At 48.5% G+C, this 21308-nt stretch overlaps 1 protein-coding gene across 3 annotated transcripts in view; it reads left to right on the top strand.

The window, feature by feature from the left end:
• LOC140392966 (uncharacterized) overlaps positions 1-21308 on the top strand; it is a 132172-nt gene that overhangs the window by 62749 nt on the left and 48115 nt on the right. For all 3 annotated transcript variants that reach the window (XM_072478785.1, XM_072478784.1, XM_072478786.1), the window contains exons 4-5: positions 11632-11803; positions 13063-13202. In XM_072478785.1, coding sequence (XP_072334886.1) covers positions 11632-11803; positions 13063-13202 — 312 coding nt within the window. The remainder of the gene's footprint in view (positions 1-11631; positions 11804-13062; positions 13203-21308) is intronic.

The following is a 21308-nucleotide window of genomic DNA, read 5'->3' as shown; positions in this document are numbered from 1 at the left end:
GGAAGCCGTCGTTTTGGGCAGGCCGCTTGGCCCATCCGGGCCGGAGAATAGCGGGTGTACCGGAGAATCACCATTTTGGGTGTCCCAGGCGATTCTCCGGCCTGCGCCGCACAGAACTCAACGGGGCCATTCTTGCCGCTTGGGTGAATTGTGGGAGGGCGTCAGACTGGCGTCGCGGGGTAAAATGGCGTGCCAGGCAATTCTCCCAACCGGCGTGGGAGCGGAGAAACGCGCCCCCTATTCACCACATTCCGGCGCTGTTCGGGTACACAGAGGGAGAATTCAGAATGTCCAATGCACCTAACCGCACGTCTTTCGGGACTTGTGGGAGGAAACCGGAGCACCCGGAGGAAACCCACGCAGACGCTGGGAGAACATGCAGACTCCACACAGACAGTGACCCAAGCCGGGAATCGAACCTGGGACCCTGGCGCTGTGAAGCTGTTGGAGTCCGGAACAAACCCCCTGAGAGGGTGATCGAGGCAGGTTCGATTGAGGTAGTCAAAAGTGAATTGGATTGTTATCTGAAAATAAAGAATCTGCAAGGATACAGGGATAAGGCAGGGGAGTGGGATTAGGTACTGTGTGCTTTCAGCGAGCTGGTGCAGACTCGATGGGCCGAATGGCCTCCTTCTGCACTGTACAGATTCTGTGATCTACAACTGGTGCATTTGAAGGATAAAGAAACTCCCAAGGGTTGGGCATATTTATTAATGATGTTTTAATTATTACACTGATCGAGAGATACATGGCAGTGGTGTTGCCACACCGAGGGTTAACAGGTGGGGCTCAATATTACTGGGATGAACTGTGGTCCCGTCACTGGGGATGAAAGTGGGAGATGAGCCCGAGCAGCACCAAGTGAGTCCTGAGCTTCATTGAGCCAGTGACTTCTGAGGCTGCTGTATGGCACTGCCACCAACTGACAGTCCAGTCACAGGGCCAGAGGCTCAGCAGCGCCACCAGGAATGGTGGCCAATGCTGGGGTACTGCAGCGAGGCAGCATCGGGTGTGAAGCCTGAAAGAAAGCGGAATGGGACTCGGGGAAGCCGGGGCCCAGGAGGGCAGACGCAGGCAATTGGGTAAGTGAGGGATGATTTCTTGTCGGACAGAGTGTGTCATTGCCACAGGGAGCCCCCTCCAGGAGCCAAAGGGACTCCAAAGAGAGGTCACGCCTCGGAAACCCACTAAGAGATTGCCATGTTTCAGCCAGCGCTGATTCATTGTTTGTTTAAGGACATCATGCACAATATCATTCAGACTGTGCTGACACAGGAGATCTGTTCAAATCCAGATCACGCCACGGATATTAACGATCGGGGGTGAGTGTGGGAATGGGAGGGTGAATAGGGATGAGTGTGAACCTGGGAAATGGGAAACAGGCTGAGTGTCTCCAATTATCCTTGCTAAGAAATTAAATGGGTTTGGAGGAGGATCAGCTGTAGGTTACCTGGTTTAGAGTAGGAGTGCAATATGTGTGTTTCCCTGTGTTTCTGTCTGTGTGTGTGTTTCTGTGAGTGTGTGCTTCTGTCTGCGTGCTTCTGTGTGTGGGTGTTTCTGTCTATGTGTGTTTCCATGTATGTGTGTTTCCATGTGTTGCTGTCTCTGTGTGTTTCTGTACTTCTGTGTGTGTGTTTCTGTCTGTGGTTCTGTGTGTGTATCCGTGTGTGTGTGTATGTGTTTCTCTGTGTGTGTTGTATGTGTTGCTGCTGTGTGTCAGTGTTTCTGAGTGTGTGTGTGTTTCTGTCTGTGTGTCTTGCTGTCTCTATGTGTTTGCCTGTTGCTGTCTCTGTGTGTTTCTGTGCTTCGGTGTATGCTTCTGTGTGTGTGTTTCTGCATGTGCGTACGGACACGCACACACAGAAACACTGTGTGTATGTATTTCAGTGTGTGCGCATTTCAGTGAGTGCATTTCAGTGTGTGTGTGTTTCAGTGTGTGTGCATTTCAGTGAGTGCATTTTAGTGTGTGTGTGTGTGTGTGTGTGTGTGTGTGTTTCAGTGTGTGTGCATTTCTGTGTGTTTCAGTGTGTGTGTTTCAGTGTGTGTGTTTCAGTGAGTGCATTTCAGTGTGTGTGTGTTTCAGTGTGTGTGCATTTCAGTGAGTGCATTTTAGTGTGTGTGTGTTTCAGTGTGTGTGCATTTCTGTGTGTTTCAGTGTGTGTGTTTCAGTGTGTGTGTTTCAGCGTGTGTGCATTTCTGTGTGTTTCAGTGTGTGTGTTTCAGCGTGTGTGCATTTCTGTGTGTGTGTTTCAGTGTGTGTGTTTCAGCGTGTGCATTTCTGTGTGTGTGTTTCAGTGTGTGTGTTTCAGTGTGTGTGTTTCAGCGTGTGCATTTCTGTGTGCGTGTTTCAGTGTGTGTGTTTCAGTGTGTGTGTTTCAGCGTGTGCATTTCTGTGTGTGTTTCAGTGTGTGTGTTTCAGCATGTGTGCACTTCTGTGTGTGTTTCAGTGTGTGTGCATTTCTGTGTGTGTGTTTCAGTGTGTGTGTTTCAGTATGTGTGCATTTCTGTGCGTGTGTTTCAGCGGTGTGCATTTCTTTGTGTGTGTTACAGTGTGTGCATTTCTGTGTATGTGTTTCAGTGTGTGTGCATTTCAGTGAGTGCGTTTCAGTAAGTGCGTTTCAGTGTGTATGTGTTTCAGTATGTGTTTCAGCGTGTGTGCATTTCTGTGTGTGTGTTTCAGTGTGTGCATTTCTGTGTGTGTGTTTCAGTGTGTGTGTTTCAGTGTGTGTGTTTCAGCGTGTGCATTTCTGTGTGTGTGTTTCAGTGTGTGTGTTTCAGTGTGTGTGTTTCAGCGTGTGCATTTCTGTGTGCGTGTTTCAGTGTGTGCGTTTCAGTGTGTGTGTTTCAGGGTGTGCATTTCTGTGTGTGTTTCAGTGTGTGTGTTTCAGCATGTGTGCATTTCTGTGTGTGTTTCAGTGTGTGTGTTTCAGCATGTGTGCATTTCTGTGTGTGTTTCAGTGTGTGTGCATTTCTGTGTGTGTGTTTCAGTGTGTGTGTTTCAGTATGTGTGCATTTCTATGCGTGTGTTTCAGCGGTGTGCATTTCTTTGTGTGTGTTACAGTGTGTGTGCATTTCTGTGTATGTGTTGCAGTGTGTGTGCATTTCAGTGAGTGCGTTTCAGTAAGTGCGTTTCAGTGTGTATGTGTTTCAGTATGTGTTTCAGCGTGTGTGCATTTCTGTGTGTGTGTTTCAGTGTGTGCATTTCTGTGTGCATGTTTCAGTGTGTGTGCATTTCAGTGAGTGCGTTTCAGTAAGTGCGTTTCAGTGTGTATGTGTTTCAGTATGTGTTTCAGCGTGTGTGCATTTCTGTGTGTGTGTTTCAGCGTGTGTGCATTTCTGTGTGTGTGTTTCAGTGTGTGTGTTTCAGTGTGTGTGCTTCAGTGTGTGCATTTCTGTGTGCGTGTTTCTGTGTGTGTTTCAGCATGTGTGCATTTCTGTGCGTGTGTTTCAGTATGTGTGCATTTCTGTGCGTGTGTTTCAGCGGTGTGCATTTCTTTGTGTGTGTTACAGCGTGTGCATTTCTGTGTATGTGTTTCAGTATGTGTTTCAGCGTGTGTGCATTTCAGTGTGTGTTTCAGTGTGCTCACTCCCTCATTCTGTACTTCACTATTTCACTCTGTTGTTCACGTTTGTAGTTTACTCCCTCATTCCTTCACTCTGCAGTTCACTCCCTCACTCTGCAGTTCACTCCCTCACTCTGCAGTTCACTCCCACTCTGCAGTTCATTCCCTCACTCTGCAGTTCAGAGAAATGAGTGCCTTGTGCCTTTTATAGTGAGATACCACCCCTGAGTGATCTGCCTGCTCATTGGTCATGTCCTGTTCTCTGTGTTCATTTGCTGCCTGTCTGTGCCTGTCTGTATACCATTATCTGCATGTCTGCATATCATGACATCTCCCCTTTTTGTTTATGTTTTGTTTTACACATGAGAACGTACTTACATGTGGTGGCATATATTAACATATTTACAAGCGGTGGTATATGTGAACGTATTTATATGTGAAGACAGCTGTCTAATGTGAGAAAACAGAACATAGCAAACAAAACAAATGTTCATAAGTCCAGTCTCTGGGGCTTGTGTATGAACCTTGTCGACCGCCGAAGAGGTGGTGGTGAGAAAGCGGTTTCGGGCAGGCAACTTTGCGCAGTCTGTTTCGTCGCACAACAGAACCATCAGCCATATGTACAACATACGAGTGGGGCGCAGCCTGTTGAACAACGACAGCTGGAGCAGTCCAGCCACCATCCGGTATCTTGATCCTGACAGTGTCTGCCGGGGATAACACGGGCAAATCGGTGGCATGAGCATCATAGCCCTGCTTTTGCTGGTTTCGGAGCTGCTGCACTTTCTGCAGCACCGGGAGGTGATCCAGGTTGGGCAAGTGTATGGCTGGAAGTGTCTTCCACAGGTCCCTGTTCATCAGGAGTTCAGCGGGCGACATGCCAGCCGACAGTGGGGTCGCCCGGTACGCAAGCAGCGCGAGGTGATGTCAGAAGCAGAATCCGCGGCCTTGCAGATGAGCTGTTTCACAATGTGCACCCCTTTTTTCAAACTTCCCATTGGACAGCGGATAGTGTGGGCTGGAAGTGACATGTTTGAAATGGTATGACTTGGCAAACATAGACCACTCGTGGCTGTCGAAACACGGGCCATTGTCACACATGACAGTGAGTGGGATACCATGCCTAGAGAACGTCTCCTTACAGGCCTTGATGACGGTCCGAGATGTGAGGTCTGAGAGCTTCACGACTTCAGGGTAATTGGAGAAATAGTCAATAATCAACACGTAGTCACGACCATTCGCACGAAAGAGGTCGATGCCAACCTTGGACCACGGGGAGGCCTCGATTTCATGCTGCTGGAGCGTCGCCTTGCTCTGCACTGGCTGGAAGCGTTGACAGGTCGCACAGTTGAGAACCAGTTCGAGATGTCCTGGCTAATACAAGGCCAGTAGACAGCCTGCCTGGCTCTGCGTCTGCACTTCTCGATGCCCAGGTGTCCCTCATTGATTTGGCGGAGCACCAAGCTCTGGAGACTGAGTGGAATGACAATCCAGTCCAGCTTGAGGAGGATACCATCAATCACCGTCAGGTCGTCCTTTACAATGTAAAATTGAGGGCACTGCCCTTTCTGCCAGCCATTGGCGAGGTGGTGCATGACACGCTGCAAGAGGGGGTCTTTGGCTGTCTCCTCGCGGATACGAACCACCTTCTCATCAGACGCCGGGAGGGTGCTAGCACAGAGCTGCACCTGTGATTCAATCTGCCGGATGATTTCCAGCTGTTCACTAGGCAATGTGATGGAGTGGGACAATGCACCAGCGGTGATGAGCTGCTTGCCAGGCATGTACACTAAGTCAAAGTCATACCTTCTGAGTTTGAGGAGGATGCGCTGCAACCGAAGCGTCATGTCGTTCAGGTCCTTGTGGATAATGTGGACCAGAGGCCTATGATCCGTCTCGACAGTGAATGTCGGCAGGCTGTATACATAGTCGTGAAACTTGGGAACGCCAGTGAGAATACCAAGGCATTCCTTCTCTATTTGCGCATACCTTGTTTCGGTGGGCGCCATGGCCCTCGATGCGTAGGCTACAGGTGCCCAGGATGAAGTGCCATCGCGTTGAAGCAGCACCGCACCGATGCCATCCTGGCTCACATCTGTCGAGATCTTCGTCTCTCTGTCTGGGTCGAAAAATGCCAAGATGGATGCAGTGGTGAGCTTGGCTTTCAGCTCCAACCACTCTGCCTGATGTGCTGCCTTCCACTCAAAGGTAGTGGACTTTTTTACCAGGTTTCGTAGGGCCGAGGTGTGTGAGGCCAGGTTTGGGATGAACTTACCCAGAAAGTTGACCATGCCCAGGAAGCGCAACACCGCCTTCTTGTCTTTAGGGACCTTCATGGCTTCAATGGCCTTGACCTTGTCTGTGTCCGGGCGCGCGCCCTGCTGAGAAATCTGGTCACCTAGGAACTTGAGTGTCGACATGCCAAAGCAACATTTGGACCTGTTCAGCTTCAGGCCATTGGCATGGACACGGCGGAATACCTGCTGGAGACGGGAAACATGCTCTTCAGGGGTCGTGGACCATATGATGATGTCGTCCACGTACACACAAACCCCTTCAATGCCTTCCATCATCTGCTCCATGATGCGATGGAAGATCTCCGATGCCGAGACAATGCCAAATGGCATGCGATTATAGCAGTATCTGCCAAACAGTGTGTTGAAGGTGCAGAGCCTTCTGCTGGATGAGTTGGATGTGGCATATTCACATTTGGTAATGATGCCCACACAGTAGGCGGAGTCCAGGCATTCTTCCACTGGGTCCGTTGTGCTGCCAGGATCAGAATCCTGTAATCGTTGTTGCACACTCTGAACGCGCCGTCGTCGGAATTGGGAGCGCTGGCCCCTGACTAGTGGTGCAGAACTGCACAAGGCTGCATAGTGTCCAGGCTTCCCGCAGTTTAAACATCGCCTGCCTCTTGCAGGGCAGTGTTTCTTTAAGTGGGCGTTGCCGCAGTTCGAGCACGTCGTGATGTCGGCGTCCTGACGGAGCGCGCGTCGTCGCACATACGCAGTTGGCCGCTTCGTCATCCTGTTCGCATCGCGCATGCGTTGGCCCCGGGAAAAGCGCGCGAAATGGCCGCTTTCATCATAAGAACATAAGAACTAGGAGCAGGAGTAGGCCATCTGGCCCCTCGAGCCTGCTCCGCCATTCAATGAGATCATGGCTGACCTTTTGTGGACTCAGCTCCACTTTCCGGCCCGAACACCATAACCCTTAATCCCTTTATTCTTCAAAAAACTATCTATCTTTATCTTAAAAACATTTAATGAAGGAGCCTCAACTGCTTCACTGGGCAAGGCATTCCATAGATTCACAACCCTTTGGGTGAAGAAGTTCCTCCTAAACTCAGTCCTAAATCTACTTCCCCTTATTTTGAGGCTATGCCCCCGAGTTCTGCTTTCACCCGCCAGTGGAAACAACCTGCCCGCATCTATCCTATCTATTCCCTTCATAATCTTATATGTTTCTATAAGATCCCCCCTCGTCCTTCTAAATTCCAACTTGTACAGTCCCAGTCTACTCAACCTCTCCTCGTAATCCAACCCCTTCAGCTCTGGAATTAACCTAGTGAATCTCCTCTGCACACCCTCCAGTGCCAGTACGTCCTTTCTCAAGTAAGGAGACCAAAACTGAACACAATACTCCAGGTGTGGCCTCACTAACACCTTATACAATTGCAGCAGAACCTCCCTAGTCTTAAACTCCATCCCTCTAGCAATGAAGGACAAAATTCCATTTGCCTCTTAATCACCTGTTGCACCTGAAAATCAACTTTTTGCGACTCATGCACTAGCACACCCAGGTCTCTCTGCACAGCAGCATGTTTTAATATTTTATCATTTATATAATAATCCCTTTTGCTGTTATTCCTACCAAAATGGATAACCTCACATTTGTCAACATTGTATTCCATCTGCCAGACCCGAGCCCATTCACTTAGCCTGTCCAAATCCCTCTGCAGACTTCCAGTATCCTCTGCACGTTTTGCTTTACCACTCATCTTAGTGTCGTCTGCAAACTTGGACACATTGCCCTTGGCCCCCAACTCCAAATCATCTATGTAAATTGTGAACAGTTGTGGGCCCAACACTGATCCCTGAGGGACACCACTAGCTACTGATTGCCAACCAGAGAAACACCCATTAATCCCCACTCTTTGCTTTCTATTAATTAACCAATCCTCTATCCATGCTACTACTTTCCCCTTAATGCCATGCATCTTTATCTTATGCAACAACCTTTTGTGTGGCACCTTGTCAAAGGCTTTCTGGAAATCCAGATATACCACATCCATTGGCTCCCCGTTATCTACCGCACTGTTAATGTCCTCAAAACATTCCACTAAATTAGTTAAGCATGACCTGCCCTTTATGAACCCATGCTGCGTCTGCCCAATGGGACAATTTCCATCCAGATGCCTCGCTATTTCTTCCTTGATGATAGATTCCAGCATCTTCCCTACTATCGAAGTTAAGCTCACTGGCCTATAATTGCCCGCTTTCTGCCTACCTCCTTTTTTAAACAGTGGTGTCACGTTTGCTAACTTCCAATCCACCGGGACCACCCCAGAGTCTAGTGAATTTTGGTAAATTATCACTAGTGCATTTGCAATTTCCCTAGCCATCTCTTTCAGCACTCTGGGATGCATTCCATCAGGTCCAGGAGACTTGTCTACCTTTAGCCCCATTAGCTTGCCCATCACTACCTCCTTGGTGATAACAATCCTCTCAAGGTCCTCACCTGTCATAGCCTCATTTCCATCAGTCACTGGCATGTTATTTGTGTCTTCCACTGTGAAGACCGACCCAAAAACTTGTTCAGTTCCTCAGCCATTTCCTCATCTCCCATTATTAAATCTCCCTTCTCATCCTCTAAAGGACCAATATTTACCTTAGCCACTCTTTTTTGTTTTATGTATTTGTAGAAACTTTTACTATCTGTTTTTATATTCTGAGCAAGTTTACTCTCATAATCTATCTTACTCTTCTTTATAGCTTTTTTAGTAGCTTTCTGTTGCCCCCTAAAGATTTCCCAGTCCTCTAGTCTCCCACTGAACTTGGCTACTTTGTATGTTTTTTCCTTCAATTTGATACTCTCCCTTATTTCCTTAAATATCCACGGTCGATTTTCCCTCTTTTTACCTTCCTTCCTTTTTGTTGGTATAAACCTTTGCTGAGCACTGTGAAAAATCGCTTGGAAGGTTCTCCACTGTTCCTCAACTGTTTCACTATAAAGTCTTTGCTCCCAGTCTACCTTAGCTAGTTCTTCTCTCCTCCCATTGTAATCTCCTTTGTTTAAGCACAAAACACTAGTGCTTGATTTTACCTTCTCACCCTCCATCTGTATTTTAAATTCCACCGTATTGTGATCGCTCCTTCCGAGAGGATCCCTAACTATGAGATCCTGAATCAATCCTGTCTCATTACACAGGACCAGATCTAGGACCGCTTGTTCCCTCGTAGGTTCCATTACATACTCTTCTAGGAAACCATCGCGGATACATTCTATAAACTCCTCCTCAAGGCTGCCTTGACCAACCTGGTTAAACCAATCAACATGTAGATTAAAATCCCCCATGATAACTGCTGTACCATTTCTACATGCATCTGTTATTTCTTTGTTTATTGCCTGCCCCACCATAATGTTACTATTTGGTGGCCTATAGATTAGTCCTATCAGTGACTTTTTCGCCTTACTATTCCTGATTTCCACCCAAATGGATTCAACCTTATCCTCCATAGCACCGATGTCATCCCTTACTGTTGCCCAGATGTCATCCTTAAACAACAGAGCTACACCACCTCCCTTACCATCCACTCTGTCCTTCCAAAAAGTTTGATACCCTCAGATATTTAACTCCCAGTCGTGACCATCCTTTAACCATGTTTCAGTAATAGCCACTAAATCATAGTCATTCGCGATGATTTGCGCCATCAACTCATTTACCTTATTCCGAATACTACGAGCATTCAGGTAAAGTACACTTATGTTGGCTTTTTTACCTCTGTTCTGAATCTTAACACCTCGATCAGTCACCTCTCCTAAGTTATATTTCCTCTTAACCTTTCTCCTAATTTTCCTTGTCGTCGAACCCATATCTTCATGTAACAACCTGCTCACCATTAAAGTTTTTACTTCCCGTTTTATTTCTTTTAGTATTCCTGGTCCTATTCACTGAGCTCCCCTCAGTCACTGTACCTTGTACTGTCGCCCTTTTGATTTTTGACTATGGCTTCCCTGCCTTACACTTTCCCCCTTACTGCCTTTTATTTCTGTCCCTGTTTTACTACCTTCCAACTTCCTGCATCGGTTCCCATCCCCCTGCCACATTAGTTTAAACTCTCCCCAACAGCTCTAGCAAACCCCCCCCCTAGGACATCGGTTCCAGTCCTGCCCAGGTGCAGACTGTCCGGTTTGTACTGGTCCCACCTCCCCCAGAACCGGTTCCAATGTCCCAGGAATTTGAATCCCTCCCTCTTGCACCATCTCTCGAGCCACGTATTCATCCTCTCTATCCTGACATTCCTACTCTGACTAGCTCGTGGCACTGGTAGCAATCCTGAGATTACTACCTTTTAGTTTAACTCCTAGCTCTCTAAATTCAGCTTGTAGGACCTCGTCCCGTTTTTTTACCAGTATCGTTGGTGCCTATGTGCACAACGACAGCTGGCTGTTCACCCTCCCCGCCCCCCCCCCCCAGAATGTCCTGCAGCCACTACATGTAATGCTGAGGCACTACATCCGGGAGATGTCCTGCACACTCTCTGCCTCGTGGGAGGCAAGTTTCTCATTTTCAGCCGATTAGTACTGGGCAGAGCGATTTTTGGCGTGCTCATGCACTGTGCATGTTTCAATCGCGACTGGCGGGGTCATATGCTTGATTTTCAGTAGCTGCTCTCCCAAACGATTTGGTCTCTAATCATGGAGTCAGCAATATAACCAAAGTTGCAGGACAGCTCTAGCAGGTGGAGGTTAGTTAAGAAGGAGTTGAAAGATTCATCTTTACCTTGTAGACGCTGTTTGAATAAGTAGCGCTCGAAGATTTCATTGGTGTCCACTTCACAGTGACTGTCAAACTTGGCCAGAATGGTCTGAAACTTTGTCTTGTCCTGGCCTTCGGTGAAGTGAAAAGAGTTGAAGAGTTCGATGGCTTGATTACCCGCTGTTGAGAGGAGAAGCGCGATCTTCCTCGCATCAGATGCACCCATGAGGTCTGAAGCTTCGATGTACAGCAGAAACTTTTGCTTGAATGTCCGCCAGTTGGCACTGAGATTGCCGGAGGTCCTGAGCTGGTGAGGAGCCTGAATCTTCTCCATGGTGCCGGGATACATTCGCTGGTCATCCTGGAACGGACTGAGGTAAACCACCTAGATTAAGCAGTCTCCTGATAGCATCTTGTGTTATGTACTCTGGGATAACACAGGCTGCAACTGGATGCAGCTTTAACCAAAAGATACTCCAGACCTTGAAGTTAGTTCAATCTGATTTATTGAACAGCTAGCACAGTTCTCTATGAGTTTGACTCTCTGCTAACCTAAGTGTGGTTACTCTGACTGAACCAGACTAGCTCTTAACCACGTGCTGGAGGTGTGATACTGTACATACACCCTGACTCACTCTGCAGATGTTCATCAGTGGAAAGAGGCGGAGTGTGAGTGCCTCGTGCCTTTTATAGTGAGATACCACCCCTGAGTGTCCTGCCTGCTCATTGGTCATGTCCTGTTCTCTGAGTTCATTAGCTGCCTGTCTGTGCCTGTCTGTATATCATTATCTGCATGTCTGCATATCATGACACAAACCTATTCTGAAGAATAGAACCCTCTCTTCCCCCAGTTCATCTCTTCCGCTTCTCAGCTGCTGTTTGTAAAATGTTTGGTTTTTATTTAGGAAATTGAATGCTCTTTGACCTGAACTGACATTGTGATGATTACTTGGGGGATTGCAACAATGGCTTTGCTGTACTTATGGGGACGGGCGTAGGGGCAATTTTGCTGGTTGATTATCACGTCAATTCTTTCCTAGAAATTGCTATCTAACATCGTCACTTTCTTCCTTCTCCACCCAGGATTTTTTCTTGAACCACTGTTCCTGTGGAGCTGTTGGGATCTACCAGAGCCTTGCCACTCTCCCTGATCTGCAGAATGGACTATCCACCAACTTCACCGGCCTCGGCAATTCCTTCAAGCAGGAGAACTCATCGCAGAGCATCGGCCGATTGGACAGTGTCAGAAGCCAAGGTCTGTGTCTCACTGCTATCTTTGCAACTTTGTTTCCAGGATGTTCACAGCTCCATTTCAAAGTTTGAAACTAATTTTAGTTCAATCTCGCAATATATGATCCTATTAGGGACAAAATTCGTCAGGATGGTGGTGTAGTGACTAGTAATCCGAAGGCCCAGGCTAATGCACTGGGAACACGGGTTCACATTTCACCATGGGTCTGGCGTCATTTAAATTTAATAAAAGATAAATCTGGAATCATAAAGCTAGTCTCAGTAATGGTGACCATGAAACTATCACTGATTATTGTAAAAACCCATCTGGTTCACTAATGTCCATTAGGGAAGGAAATCCACCGTCCTTACCTAGTCTGGCCTACATGTCACGCCAGAACAGCAATACCTGACTCATCTGTCCTCTGTAATCGTCGGGCAAAGCCACTCTGTTGTGCTAATTTGGTACAGAAACCACATCGCCTTCTTGAGGGCAATTAGAGATGGTCAATAAATGTTGGCCTGACCAGCGACGCCCACATCCCATGAAAGAATAAAGAAGTTACACTGGCATCATAACCTCCAGGGTATTGATTAGCACGGGTCCGGGAATTCCCACATGTCCCAGGCAGCTGGAGATTGGAACTCCTGCCTTCTGTGCATGTGATGCTTATGGTCTCCTCTTGGTATCCCATATTCCTTATCCTCTGTGTAAAGGGGATAATGGAAAGATTTAAGGATAGAAAATTTGCCCACCTTTGGGGGTACAGAATGCTTTCATGGCTCAGATCTTCTCTTAGCCCCATTTACCCTGTTGAAAGCAGAAATGGGAGTAATTCAGTGGGCATCACAAGGTTGGCATCCTACCCACTTTGCACCCGAACACGAGGTACATCACAAAGCACGCACCAGTTTTTGGGGAGCTTTTAAATTTATTGACCCCACTTATGTTCCTTCAATCTGGTACTCAAGAATCGGGGGAGCAGGGCAGCATGGTGGTGCAGTGGTTAGCACTGCAGTCTCACGGCACTGAGGTCCCAGGTTCGATCACTGCTCCGGGTCACTGTCCGTGTGGAGTTTGCACATTCTCCCCGTGTTTGCATGGTTAGGTGGATTGGCCATGCTAAATTGCCCCTTAATTGGAAAAATTGAATTGGGTACTCTAAATTTTTTTTTAAAGAATCAGAGGGACAAGGTGTGTCCAGCTTTTAAAATATTAAATAGAAGGGAGCGTAGAATGTCTTATTGGGCGATGCTTCTTATGTAACTGTGCATGTATTGAAGGTTTTGACACAGAGACAACTAGAAGACAAGTTTGCAGAAAACCCGAGTGCGGAAAAAAGACAAATCATCGTGAGGTTGATTTGATGCACTGCCATGAGGAACCCAACTACCTGAATTCTCGACAGCAAGATCACCAAAAGGTGAGTGTCTCCGATTTTTAACTTAAAGATTTGAAGAGGTTCAAATTATTAAAAAACCTATCAACAGATTTAAGAAAGCTAAGAGTATCATTGTGTGACAATTAGTTGAACCCATTTGGTGGAATGACAAGTTTGAAAACAGAAAATGCTGAAACATTATAGGTCAGTCAGCAAGTGGTCAGAAAACAACCAAAGTAACATTTCAGGTGGCATTGCTGCCTCACGGCACCGAGGACGTGGGATCGATCCTGGCCCTGGGTCACTGTCCGTGTGGAGTTTGCACATTCTCCCCGTGTCTGCATGGGTCTCACCCCCAGAACCCAAAGATGTGCAGGGTAGGTGGATTAAACACACTAAATTGTCCCTTAATTGGAAATTTTTAAATAAAAAGTTAAGGGGCTGGATTCACCGATTTTCAGGCTATGTCCTGACGCGGCGTGGGAACGGTGGCATTTTATGACCGAAAATACAGCGCAAAACGGCCACCGATCCTCCATCTGGTGGGGGGCTAGCAGGCAGGCAGCGGAGAGCATCCGGCTCTAGCTGCCGATACAGTCGGAGAATTGCCGGGTCCTTGGCCATTCAGGAGCATGGCAGGTGCAGCGACCACGCCGTGCAACATGGCACCGGCAGCGCGGGGACCCGCCTGCCAAATAGTGTCCCCCTTTGGCCGTCTCGCAACCCCCAGACCACCCTTCAACAGTGCCCCAGCCCCTGCCAAAGTCCCCCCTGCCCGCGGATTGGCTCCCCCCCCCTCGACTTTGGCGGCGCTGGACTGAGTCCGCAGCAGCCACGCCGAGTTCCCGACAAATAATAGCATGAAAGACCCACACTGTCGGGAACTCGGCCGGTCGGGGGCGGAGCATCGGAGGGAAGGCCTCAGGCAACGTCCTGAGGCCGTCGATACGGCATGCGGCGCACTCCTAGAGTACGGCGCTTTGGATGGGGTGAAGCATCGCGAAAGTGGTGCCGACCCCGATTTCGGCGCAAACGTTGATTCTCTGGCCATTCGCCAAACGCGATTTCGGCGCGGCGACCGGAGAATCCCGCCCAGAATTTCAGGTGTGACTTCCTCTGGCTGTTCTGGCATTGGGAAAATTTCTTGCATTTTGTGCCTGTAGCTTTACTCTCCGACTATCCCTTTGAGTTCCAAGTTAAAGTGTGTTCCTGTACTCAACCCAATGGTGCACCTTGTTCTGCTCCACAGAGACATTCAGAAGCTGTCATTAGTCCTGATTCACTGTCACTTGCAGTTAATGATGTTTTGTGAGTGCACATTTACTGATCTTAGTTATGTAACTCAGGAAACCAAGGACAGTCTCTGATAGAACAAGTTGCAACTGCTCTGTAGGGTTCGCCGGCCTTTTTATCCTCCATGTTCCCTTTTGGTCTTAGGAACCCTTTTATGTTTTATTCTGTCATGGGACATGAGCATCTGCATTTATTGCCCATCCCTAATGGCCCCTAGAGAAGTGGTGGTGAATTGCCTTTTCGAGCCGCTGTAGCCCATGAGGTGTAAGTGTACCCACAGTGCTGTTAGGGAGGGAGTTCCAGGATTTTGACCCAGCGACAGCGAAGGAAAGATATATTTCCATTCAGGAAGATAGTCCAGGTGGTGGTGTTTCCATGTATCTGCTGTCCTTGTCCTTCTAGATGGCAGTGGACGTGTGTTTGGAAGGTGCTGTTGAAGGAACCTTGGTGAGTTGCTGCAGTACACATGGTACACATGGCTGCCACTGTGTGTCGGTGGAGGGACTGAATATTTATTTTTTTAAAATATATTTTATTCGGGTTTTTTGGCCAAACATAACAATACGTAGTGTTTCTTTTACACAACAATAAATCAATATAAATAGCCGTGGCCAGTTTTAAACAAATAAATAAATAATATATATAAACAAAAACAAAAGAAAAACAAAACTAAATGGCAACTGCCTTGTCCAAAATAAATACTCTCCAAAATTACAGTCCAACAATCCAATATACAATTACATATACCAAATACCTATACATATACAATAACATCCCTGAGAGTCCGTCCGATTCCTCACCCCCACCCTCCCCCCACCCTCCCCCCCTCCCCCCTGGGTTGCTGCTGTTATCTACTTCTTTTCCATTCCCTCTATCTTTCTGTGAGGTAGTCGACGAACGGTTGCCACCGCCTGGTGAACCCCTGAGCCGAACCCCTTAACACAAACTTAATCTGTTCTAACTTTATGAACCCTGCCATATCGTTTATCCAGGTCTCCACCCCCGGGGGCTTAGCTTCCTTCCACATTAACAATATCCTGCGCCGGACTACAAGGGACGCAAAGGCCAACACGTCAGCCTCTCTCGCCTCCTGAACTCCCGGCTCTTCTGCAACCCCAAATATAGCCAACCCCCAGCTTGGTTCGACCCAGACCCCTACCACCTTCGAAAGCACCTTTGCCACCCCCACCCAGAACCCCTGTAGTACCAGGCATGACCAGAACATGTGGGTGTGATTCGCTGGGCCTCTCGAGCATCTCGCACACCTGTCCTCTACCCCCAAAAATTTACTAAGCCGTGCTCCAGTCATATGCGCCCTGTGTAGCACCTTAAATTGTATCAGGCTTAGCCTGGCACACGAGGACGATAGGTTTACCCTACGTAGGGCATCCGCCCACAGCCCCTCCTCAATCTCCTCCCGCAGTTCTTCTTCCCATTTCCCTTTCAGCTCATCTACCATGATCTCCCCCTCGTCCCTCATCTCCCTGTATATGTCCGCTACCTTACCGTCCGCCACCCATGTCTCTGAGATCACTCTATCCTGCACCTCCTGCGTCGGGAGCTGCGGGAATTCCCTCACCTGTTGCCTCGCAAAAGCCCTCAATTGCATATACCGAAATGCATTCCCTTGGGGCAACCCATATTTCTCCGTCAGCGCTCCCAAACTCGCAAACGTCCCATCTACAAATACATCTCTTAATTGTACTACCCCAGCTCTTTGCCATGCTCCAAATCCCCCATCCATTCTCCCCGGAACGAACCTATGATTGTTTCTTATCGGGGACCGCACCGAAGCTCTCGTCCCTCTCCTATGCCGTCTCCACTGCCCCCAAATTTTCAATGTAGCCACCACCACCGGGCTTGTGGTGTATTTCTTTGGTGAGAACGGCAACGGCGCCGTCACCATTGCTTGCAGACTAGTCCCCTTGCAGGACGCCCTCTCCATTCTCTTCCACGCGCTCCCTCCCCTTCTCCCATCCACTTACACACCATTGAAACATTGGCGGCCCAGTAGTACTCACTTAGGCTCGGTAGTGCCAGCCCCCCCCCGGTCCCTACTACGCTGCAAGAACCCCCTCCTCACTCTCGGGGTCTTCCCAGCCCACACAAAACTCATAATGCTCTTCTCAATTCTTTTGAAAAAAGCCTTCGTGATCACCACCGGGAGGCACTGGAACACAAAAAGGAATCTCGGGAGGACCACCATTTTAACCGCCTGCACCCTACCTGCCAATGACAAGGACACCATGTCCCATCTCTTGAAATCCTCCTCCATCTGTTCCACCAACCGTGTTAAATTAAGCCTATGTAATGTACCCCAATTCTTGGCTATCTGGATCCCCAGGTACCGGAAGTCCCTTGTTACCTTCCTCAACGGTAAATCCTCTATCTCTCTGCTCTGCTCCCCCGGGTGCACCACAAATAACTCACTTTTCCCCATGTTCAGTTTATACCCTGAAAAATCCCCAAACTCCCCAAGTATCCGCATTATCTCTGGCATCCCCTCCGCCGGGTCCGCTACATATAACAACAAATCATCCGCATATAGAGATACCCGGTGTTCTTCTCCCCCCCTAAGTACTCCCCTCCACTTCCTGGAACCCCTCAGTGCCATGGCCAGGGTTCAATCGCCAGTACAAACAATAACGGGGACAGAGGACATCCCTGCCTCGTCCCTCTATGGAGCCATAAATAGTCAGACCCCCGTCCATTCGTGACCACGCTCGCCATCGGGGCCCTATACAGCAACTGTACCCACCTGGTATACCCGTCCCCAAAGCCAAATCTCCTCAACACCTCCCACAAATAATCCCACTCCACTCTATCAAATGCTTTCTCGGCATCCATCGCCACCACTATCTCCGCTTCCCCCTCTGGTGGGGGCATCATCATTACCCCTAGAAGCCTCCGTATATTTGTATTTAGCTGTCTCCCCTTCACAAACCCAGTTTGTTCCTCATGGACCACCCCCGGGACACAATCCTCTATCCTCATTGCCATTACCTTGGCCAGGATCTTAGCATCCACATTCAGGAGGGAAATGGGCCTGTATGACCCGCATTGCAGCGGGTCTTTTTCCTTCTTTAGGAGGAGCGATATCGTTGCCTCTGACATAGTCGGGGGCAGCTGCCCCCTTTCCCTCGCCTCATTAAAGGTTCTCATCAGTAGCAGGGCCAGCAAGTCCAAATATTTCTTATAGAATTCAACTGGGAATCCGTCTGGTCCCGGGGCCTTCCCCGCCTGCATGCTTCCAATCCCTTTCACTACTTCCTCCGTCTCAATCTGTGCTCCCAGCCCCACTCTCTCCTGTTCCTCCACCTTAGGAAATTCCAGCTGGTCCAGGAAGCACATCATTCTCTCCTTCCCGTCCGGGGGCTGCGCTTCATATAATCTTTCATAAAATGCCTTGAACACTCCATTCACTCTCTCCGCTCCCCGCTCCATCTCCCCCTCCTCATCTCTCAGCCCCCTATCTCCCTCGCTGCTCCCCTTTTCCTCAGTTGGTGGGCCAACAACCTACTCGCCTTCTCCCCATATTCGTACTGTACACCCTGTGCCTTCCTCCATTGTGCCTCTGCCTTACCCGTAGTCAACAAGTCAAACTCTATATGTAGCCTTTGCCGTTCCCTGTAAAGTCCCTCCTCCGGTGCCTCCGCATATTGTCTTTCCACCCTCAGCAGTTCTTTCAACAACCGCTCCCTTTCCCTACCCTCCTGCTTTCCTTTATGTGCCCTAATAGATATCAGCTCCCCTCTAACCGCTGCCTTCAGTGCCTCCCAGACCACTCCCACCTGTACCTCCCCATTATCATAAATTTCCAAGTACCTTTCAATACACCCCCTCACCCTTAAACACACCCACTCATCTGCCAATAATCCCATGTCCATTCTCCAGGGTGGACGCTGTTCTTTTTCCTCCCCTATCTCCAGGTCCACCCAGTGTGGAGCATGATCCGAGATGGCTATAGCCGTGTACTCCGTCCCCGTCACTTTGGGATCAGTGCCCTTCCCAAAACAAAAAAATCTATTCGTGAAAATACTTTATGTACATAGGAGAAAAACGAAAACTCCTTACTCCTAGGTCTACTAAATCTCCAGGGATCTACTCCTCCCATCTGCACCATAAAATCCTTAAGCACCCTAGCTGCAGCCGGCCTCCTTCCGGTCCTGGACCTCGATCTGTCCAGCCCTGGGTCCAGCACCGTATTAAAGTCTCCACCCATTACCAACTTTCCCGCCTCTAGGTCCGGGAAGCGTCCTAACATACGCCTCATAAAATTGGCATCATCCCAGTTCGGGGCATACACGTTCACCAATACCACTGCCTCCCCTTGCAGTTTGCCACTCACCATCACGTATCTGCCCCCACTATCTGCCACTATAGTCTTTGCCTCAAACATTACCCGCTTCCCCACTAGTATGGCCACCCCCCTGTTTTTTGCATCCAGCCCCAAATGAAACACCTGCTCCACCCATCCTTTGCAAAGTCTAACCTGGTCTGTCAGCTTCAGATGCGTCTCCTGAAGCATAACCACATCTGCCTTAAGTTTCTTAAGTTTCTCGGGGCCAACAGCTCCTTCTTCATCTCCTTTTTGAGTTCATCTACGCAACGCCGCAGGAACTCTTGTTGGTCAGGGCCCCATATTAAACTGCCTTCTTCCGACGCCATCTTGCTTTGTGCCTGCCGTCCTGGCCGCTGCTCTTGAGGATCCACCGCAATCCGGCTACTTTCCTCTCTTTTTTCCATCCGTGTCCGGGGGGGGATTCCCTTCTGGATTACCACACAGTGTTATTTGCCGTTAAAATTGCCGATGGGGCTCCTATTAAGAGCCCAAAAGTCCGTTCCACCGGGAGCTGCCGAAACGTGCGACTTAGCTGGTCGTCGCCGCACCCGGAAGTCCGAGGGACTGAATATTTAAGGTAGTGTATAGGGTGCCAGGTAAGCGGACTGCTTTGTGCTAGATGGTGTTGAGTTTCTGCAGTGTTGCTGGAGCCACGTTCATCCAGGTAAGCTAGAGTATTCCATCACACTCCTGACTATGCAGTATTGCTACTAGAAGCAGTGAAAAAGTGAGTGTGTAGATAAGTTGAGTTGTAGCCATTGCTACTCATTTATGCAGATCACCAATCAATGCAGACACGATGCCAGGTCACAACTTACTAACCTAGCACTCGAGTATAAAGCTGTGACTACATTAACAAGGGAAGAAATGCTGCAGTTCCTCCAGTTAATGGAGACTGCCTATATTTCCTGTAACAGACTTGGATTGGTCCCCACCCAAACTCTGTTCCCAAACTGCACACTGTCCCTTTCTCTGGCAACTGTCTGTGGTATGATCAGTAAGTTTGCAGATGACAAAAAAAAAAAAACTGGTGGTGTGGTAAATAGCGAGGAAAGCCTTAGATTTCAGGATGATACAGACAGTCTGGTCAGATGGACAAAACAGTGGTAAATAGAATTTAACTCTGACAAGTGTGAGGTGATGCATTTTGGGAGGATTAACAAGACAAGGGAGGAATTTTACGCTCCCCCAAAGGCATGTACTGAGGCGGAGCAAGAGCATAAAATTGAATGGCCGCGATGCCACCCTGGACCCGGACCCGCCAAACCGAGACACAATTTCATGCTTGGAAACCCGTTAATTAGCCCCCCAGCCTCATTTTGCAAACCTCTATTAAGTCGCCTTGCAACATCCTTCGTTCCAGTGAAAACAATCCGAGTTTATCCAACCTTTCCTCATAGCTAATACCCTCCAGACCAGGCAACCTCCTGTTAAACCTCTTCTTTATCCCCTTCAAAGCCTCCACATCCATCTGGTAGTGTGGTGACCAGAATTACACGCAATATTCCAAATGTGGCCTAACTAAGGTTCTATCCAGCTGCAGCATGACTTTCCAATTTTTATACTCAATGCCACGACCGATGAAGGCAAGCTTGCCACATGCCTTCTTGACTACCTTCTCCATCTGTGTTGCCCGTTTCAGTGATCTGTGGACCTGTACGCCCGGATCCCTCTACCTGTCAATATTCCTAAGGGTTCTACCATTTACTGTATAATTCCCACCTGTGTTAGACTTTCCAAAATGCATTACCTCAAGTGGCCACAATTTTCCAGTTTAGGCCAGCCAATGTTTATACAGAATTATTATAACTTCCTTGCTTTAATATTATCTCTTGGTTCCCACACCCCTGCCAAGTTAGTTCAAATCCTCCCAATAGAACTAGCAAATCATCCCGCAAGAAAATTGGTCGCGGCTCTGTTCAGGTGCAACCTGTCCGGCTTGTACAGGTGCCATCTTCCCCAAGCCAACCACAATGTCCCAGGAATCTAAAACCCTCCCTCCTGCTCCATCTTTCCAGCCACACAGTCATCGGCCTTATCTTCATTTTCCTGTACTCACTTGCACGTGGCACTGGGAGCAATCCAGAGATGACTGACTTTGAGGTCTTGTTCGTTTTCTTCCTGATTTCTGACTGCAGAATCACGTCCCTCTTTCTGCCTGTGTCGTTTGTACCAATGTGCACCACAACTTCTGGCTGTTCACCCTCCCCACCTCAGGGCACTCTGCAGCTGTCCGGTGGCATCCTTGACCCTGGCACTAAGGAGGCAACGCACCATCCTGGAGTCATATCTGGGGCAAAAACGTCTGTCTTAACTGTCAAATTCCTCTCTTACTCTTCTGAACTGCGTACCTGAGCCACTCGTGGTGCCATGAACTTGACTCTGGCTGCACTCCCAAAGAAACATAGCATCAATCTCATGAGGATTTGAAACTGAATACTGGTTGCAGAGTGAAATAGACTCAGAAATCCTTCACTACTGTAGCGCACAATGACTTACGAGAGAGACGAGAA

This window comes from Scyliorhinus torazame, chromosome 16 (assembly GCF_047496885.1).
Source record: "Scyliorhinus torazame isolate Kashiwa2021f chromosome 16, sScyTor2.1, whole genome shotgun sequence".
Classification (NCBI taxonomy): domain Eukaryota; kingdom Metazoa; phylum Chordata; class Chondrichthyes; order Carcharhiniformes; family Scyliorhinidae; genus Scyliorhinus; species Scyliorhinus torazame.
This window is presented reverse-complemented; position numbering and strand designations above follow the sequence as displayed.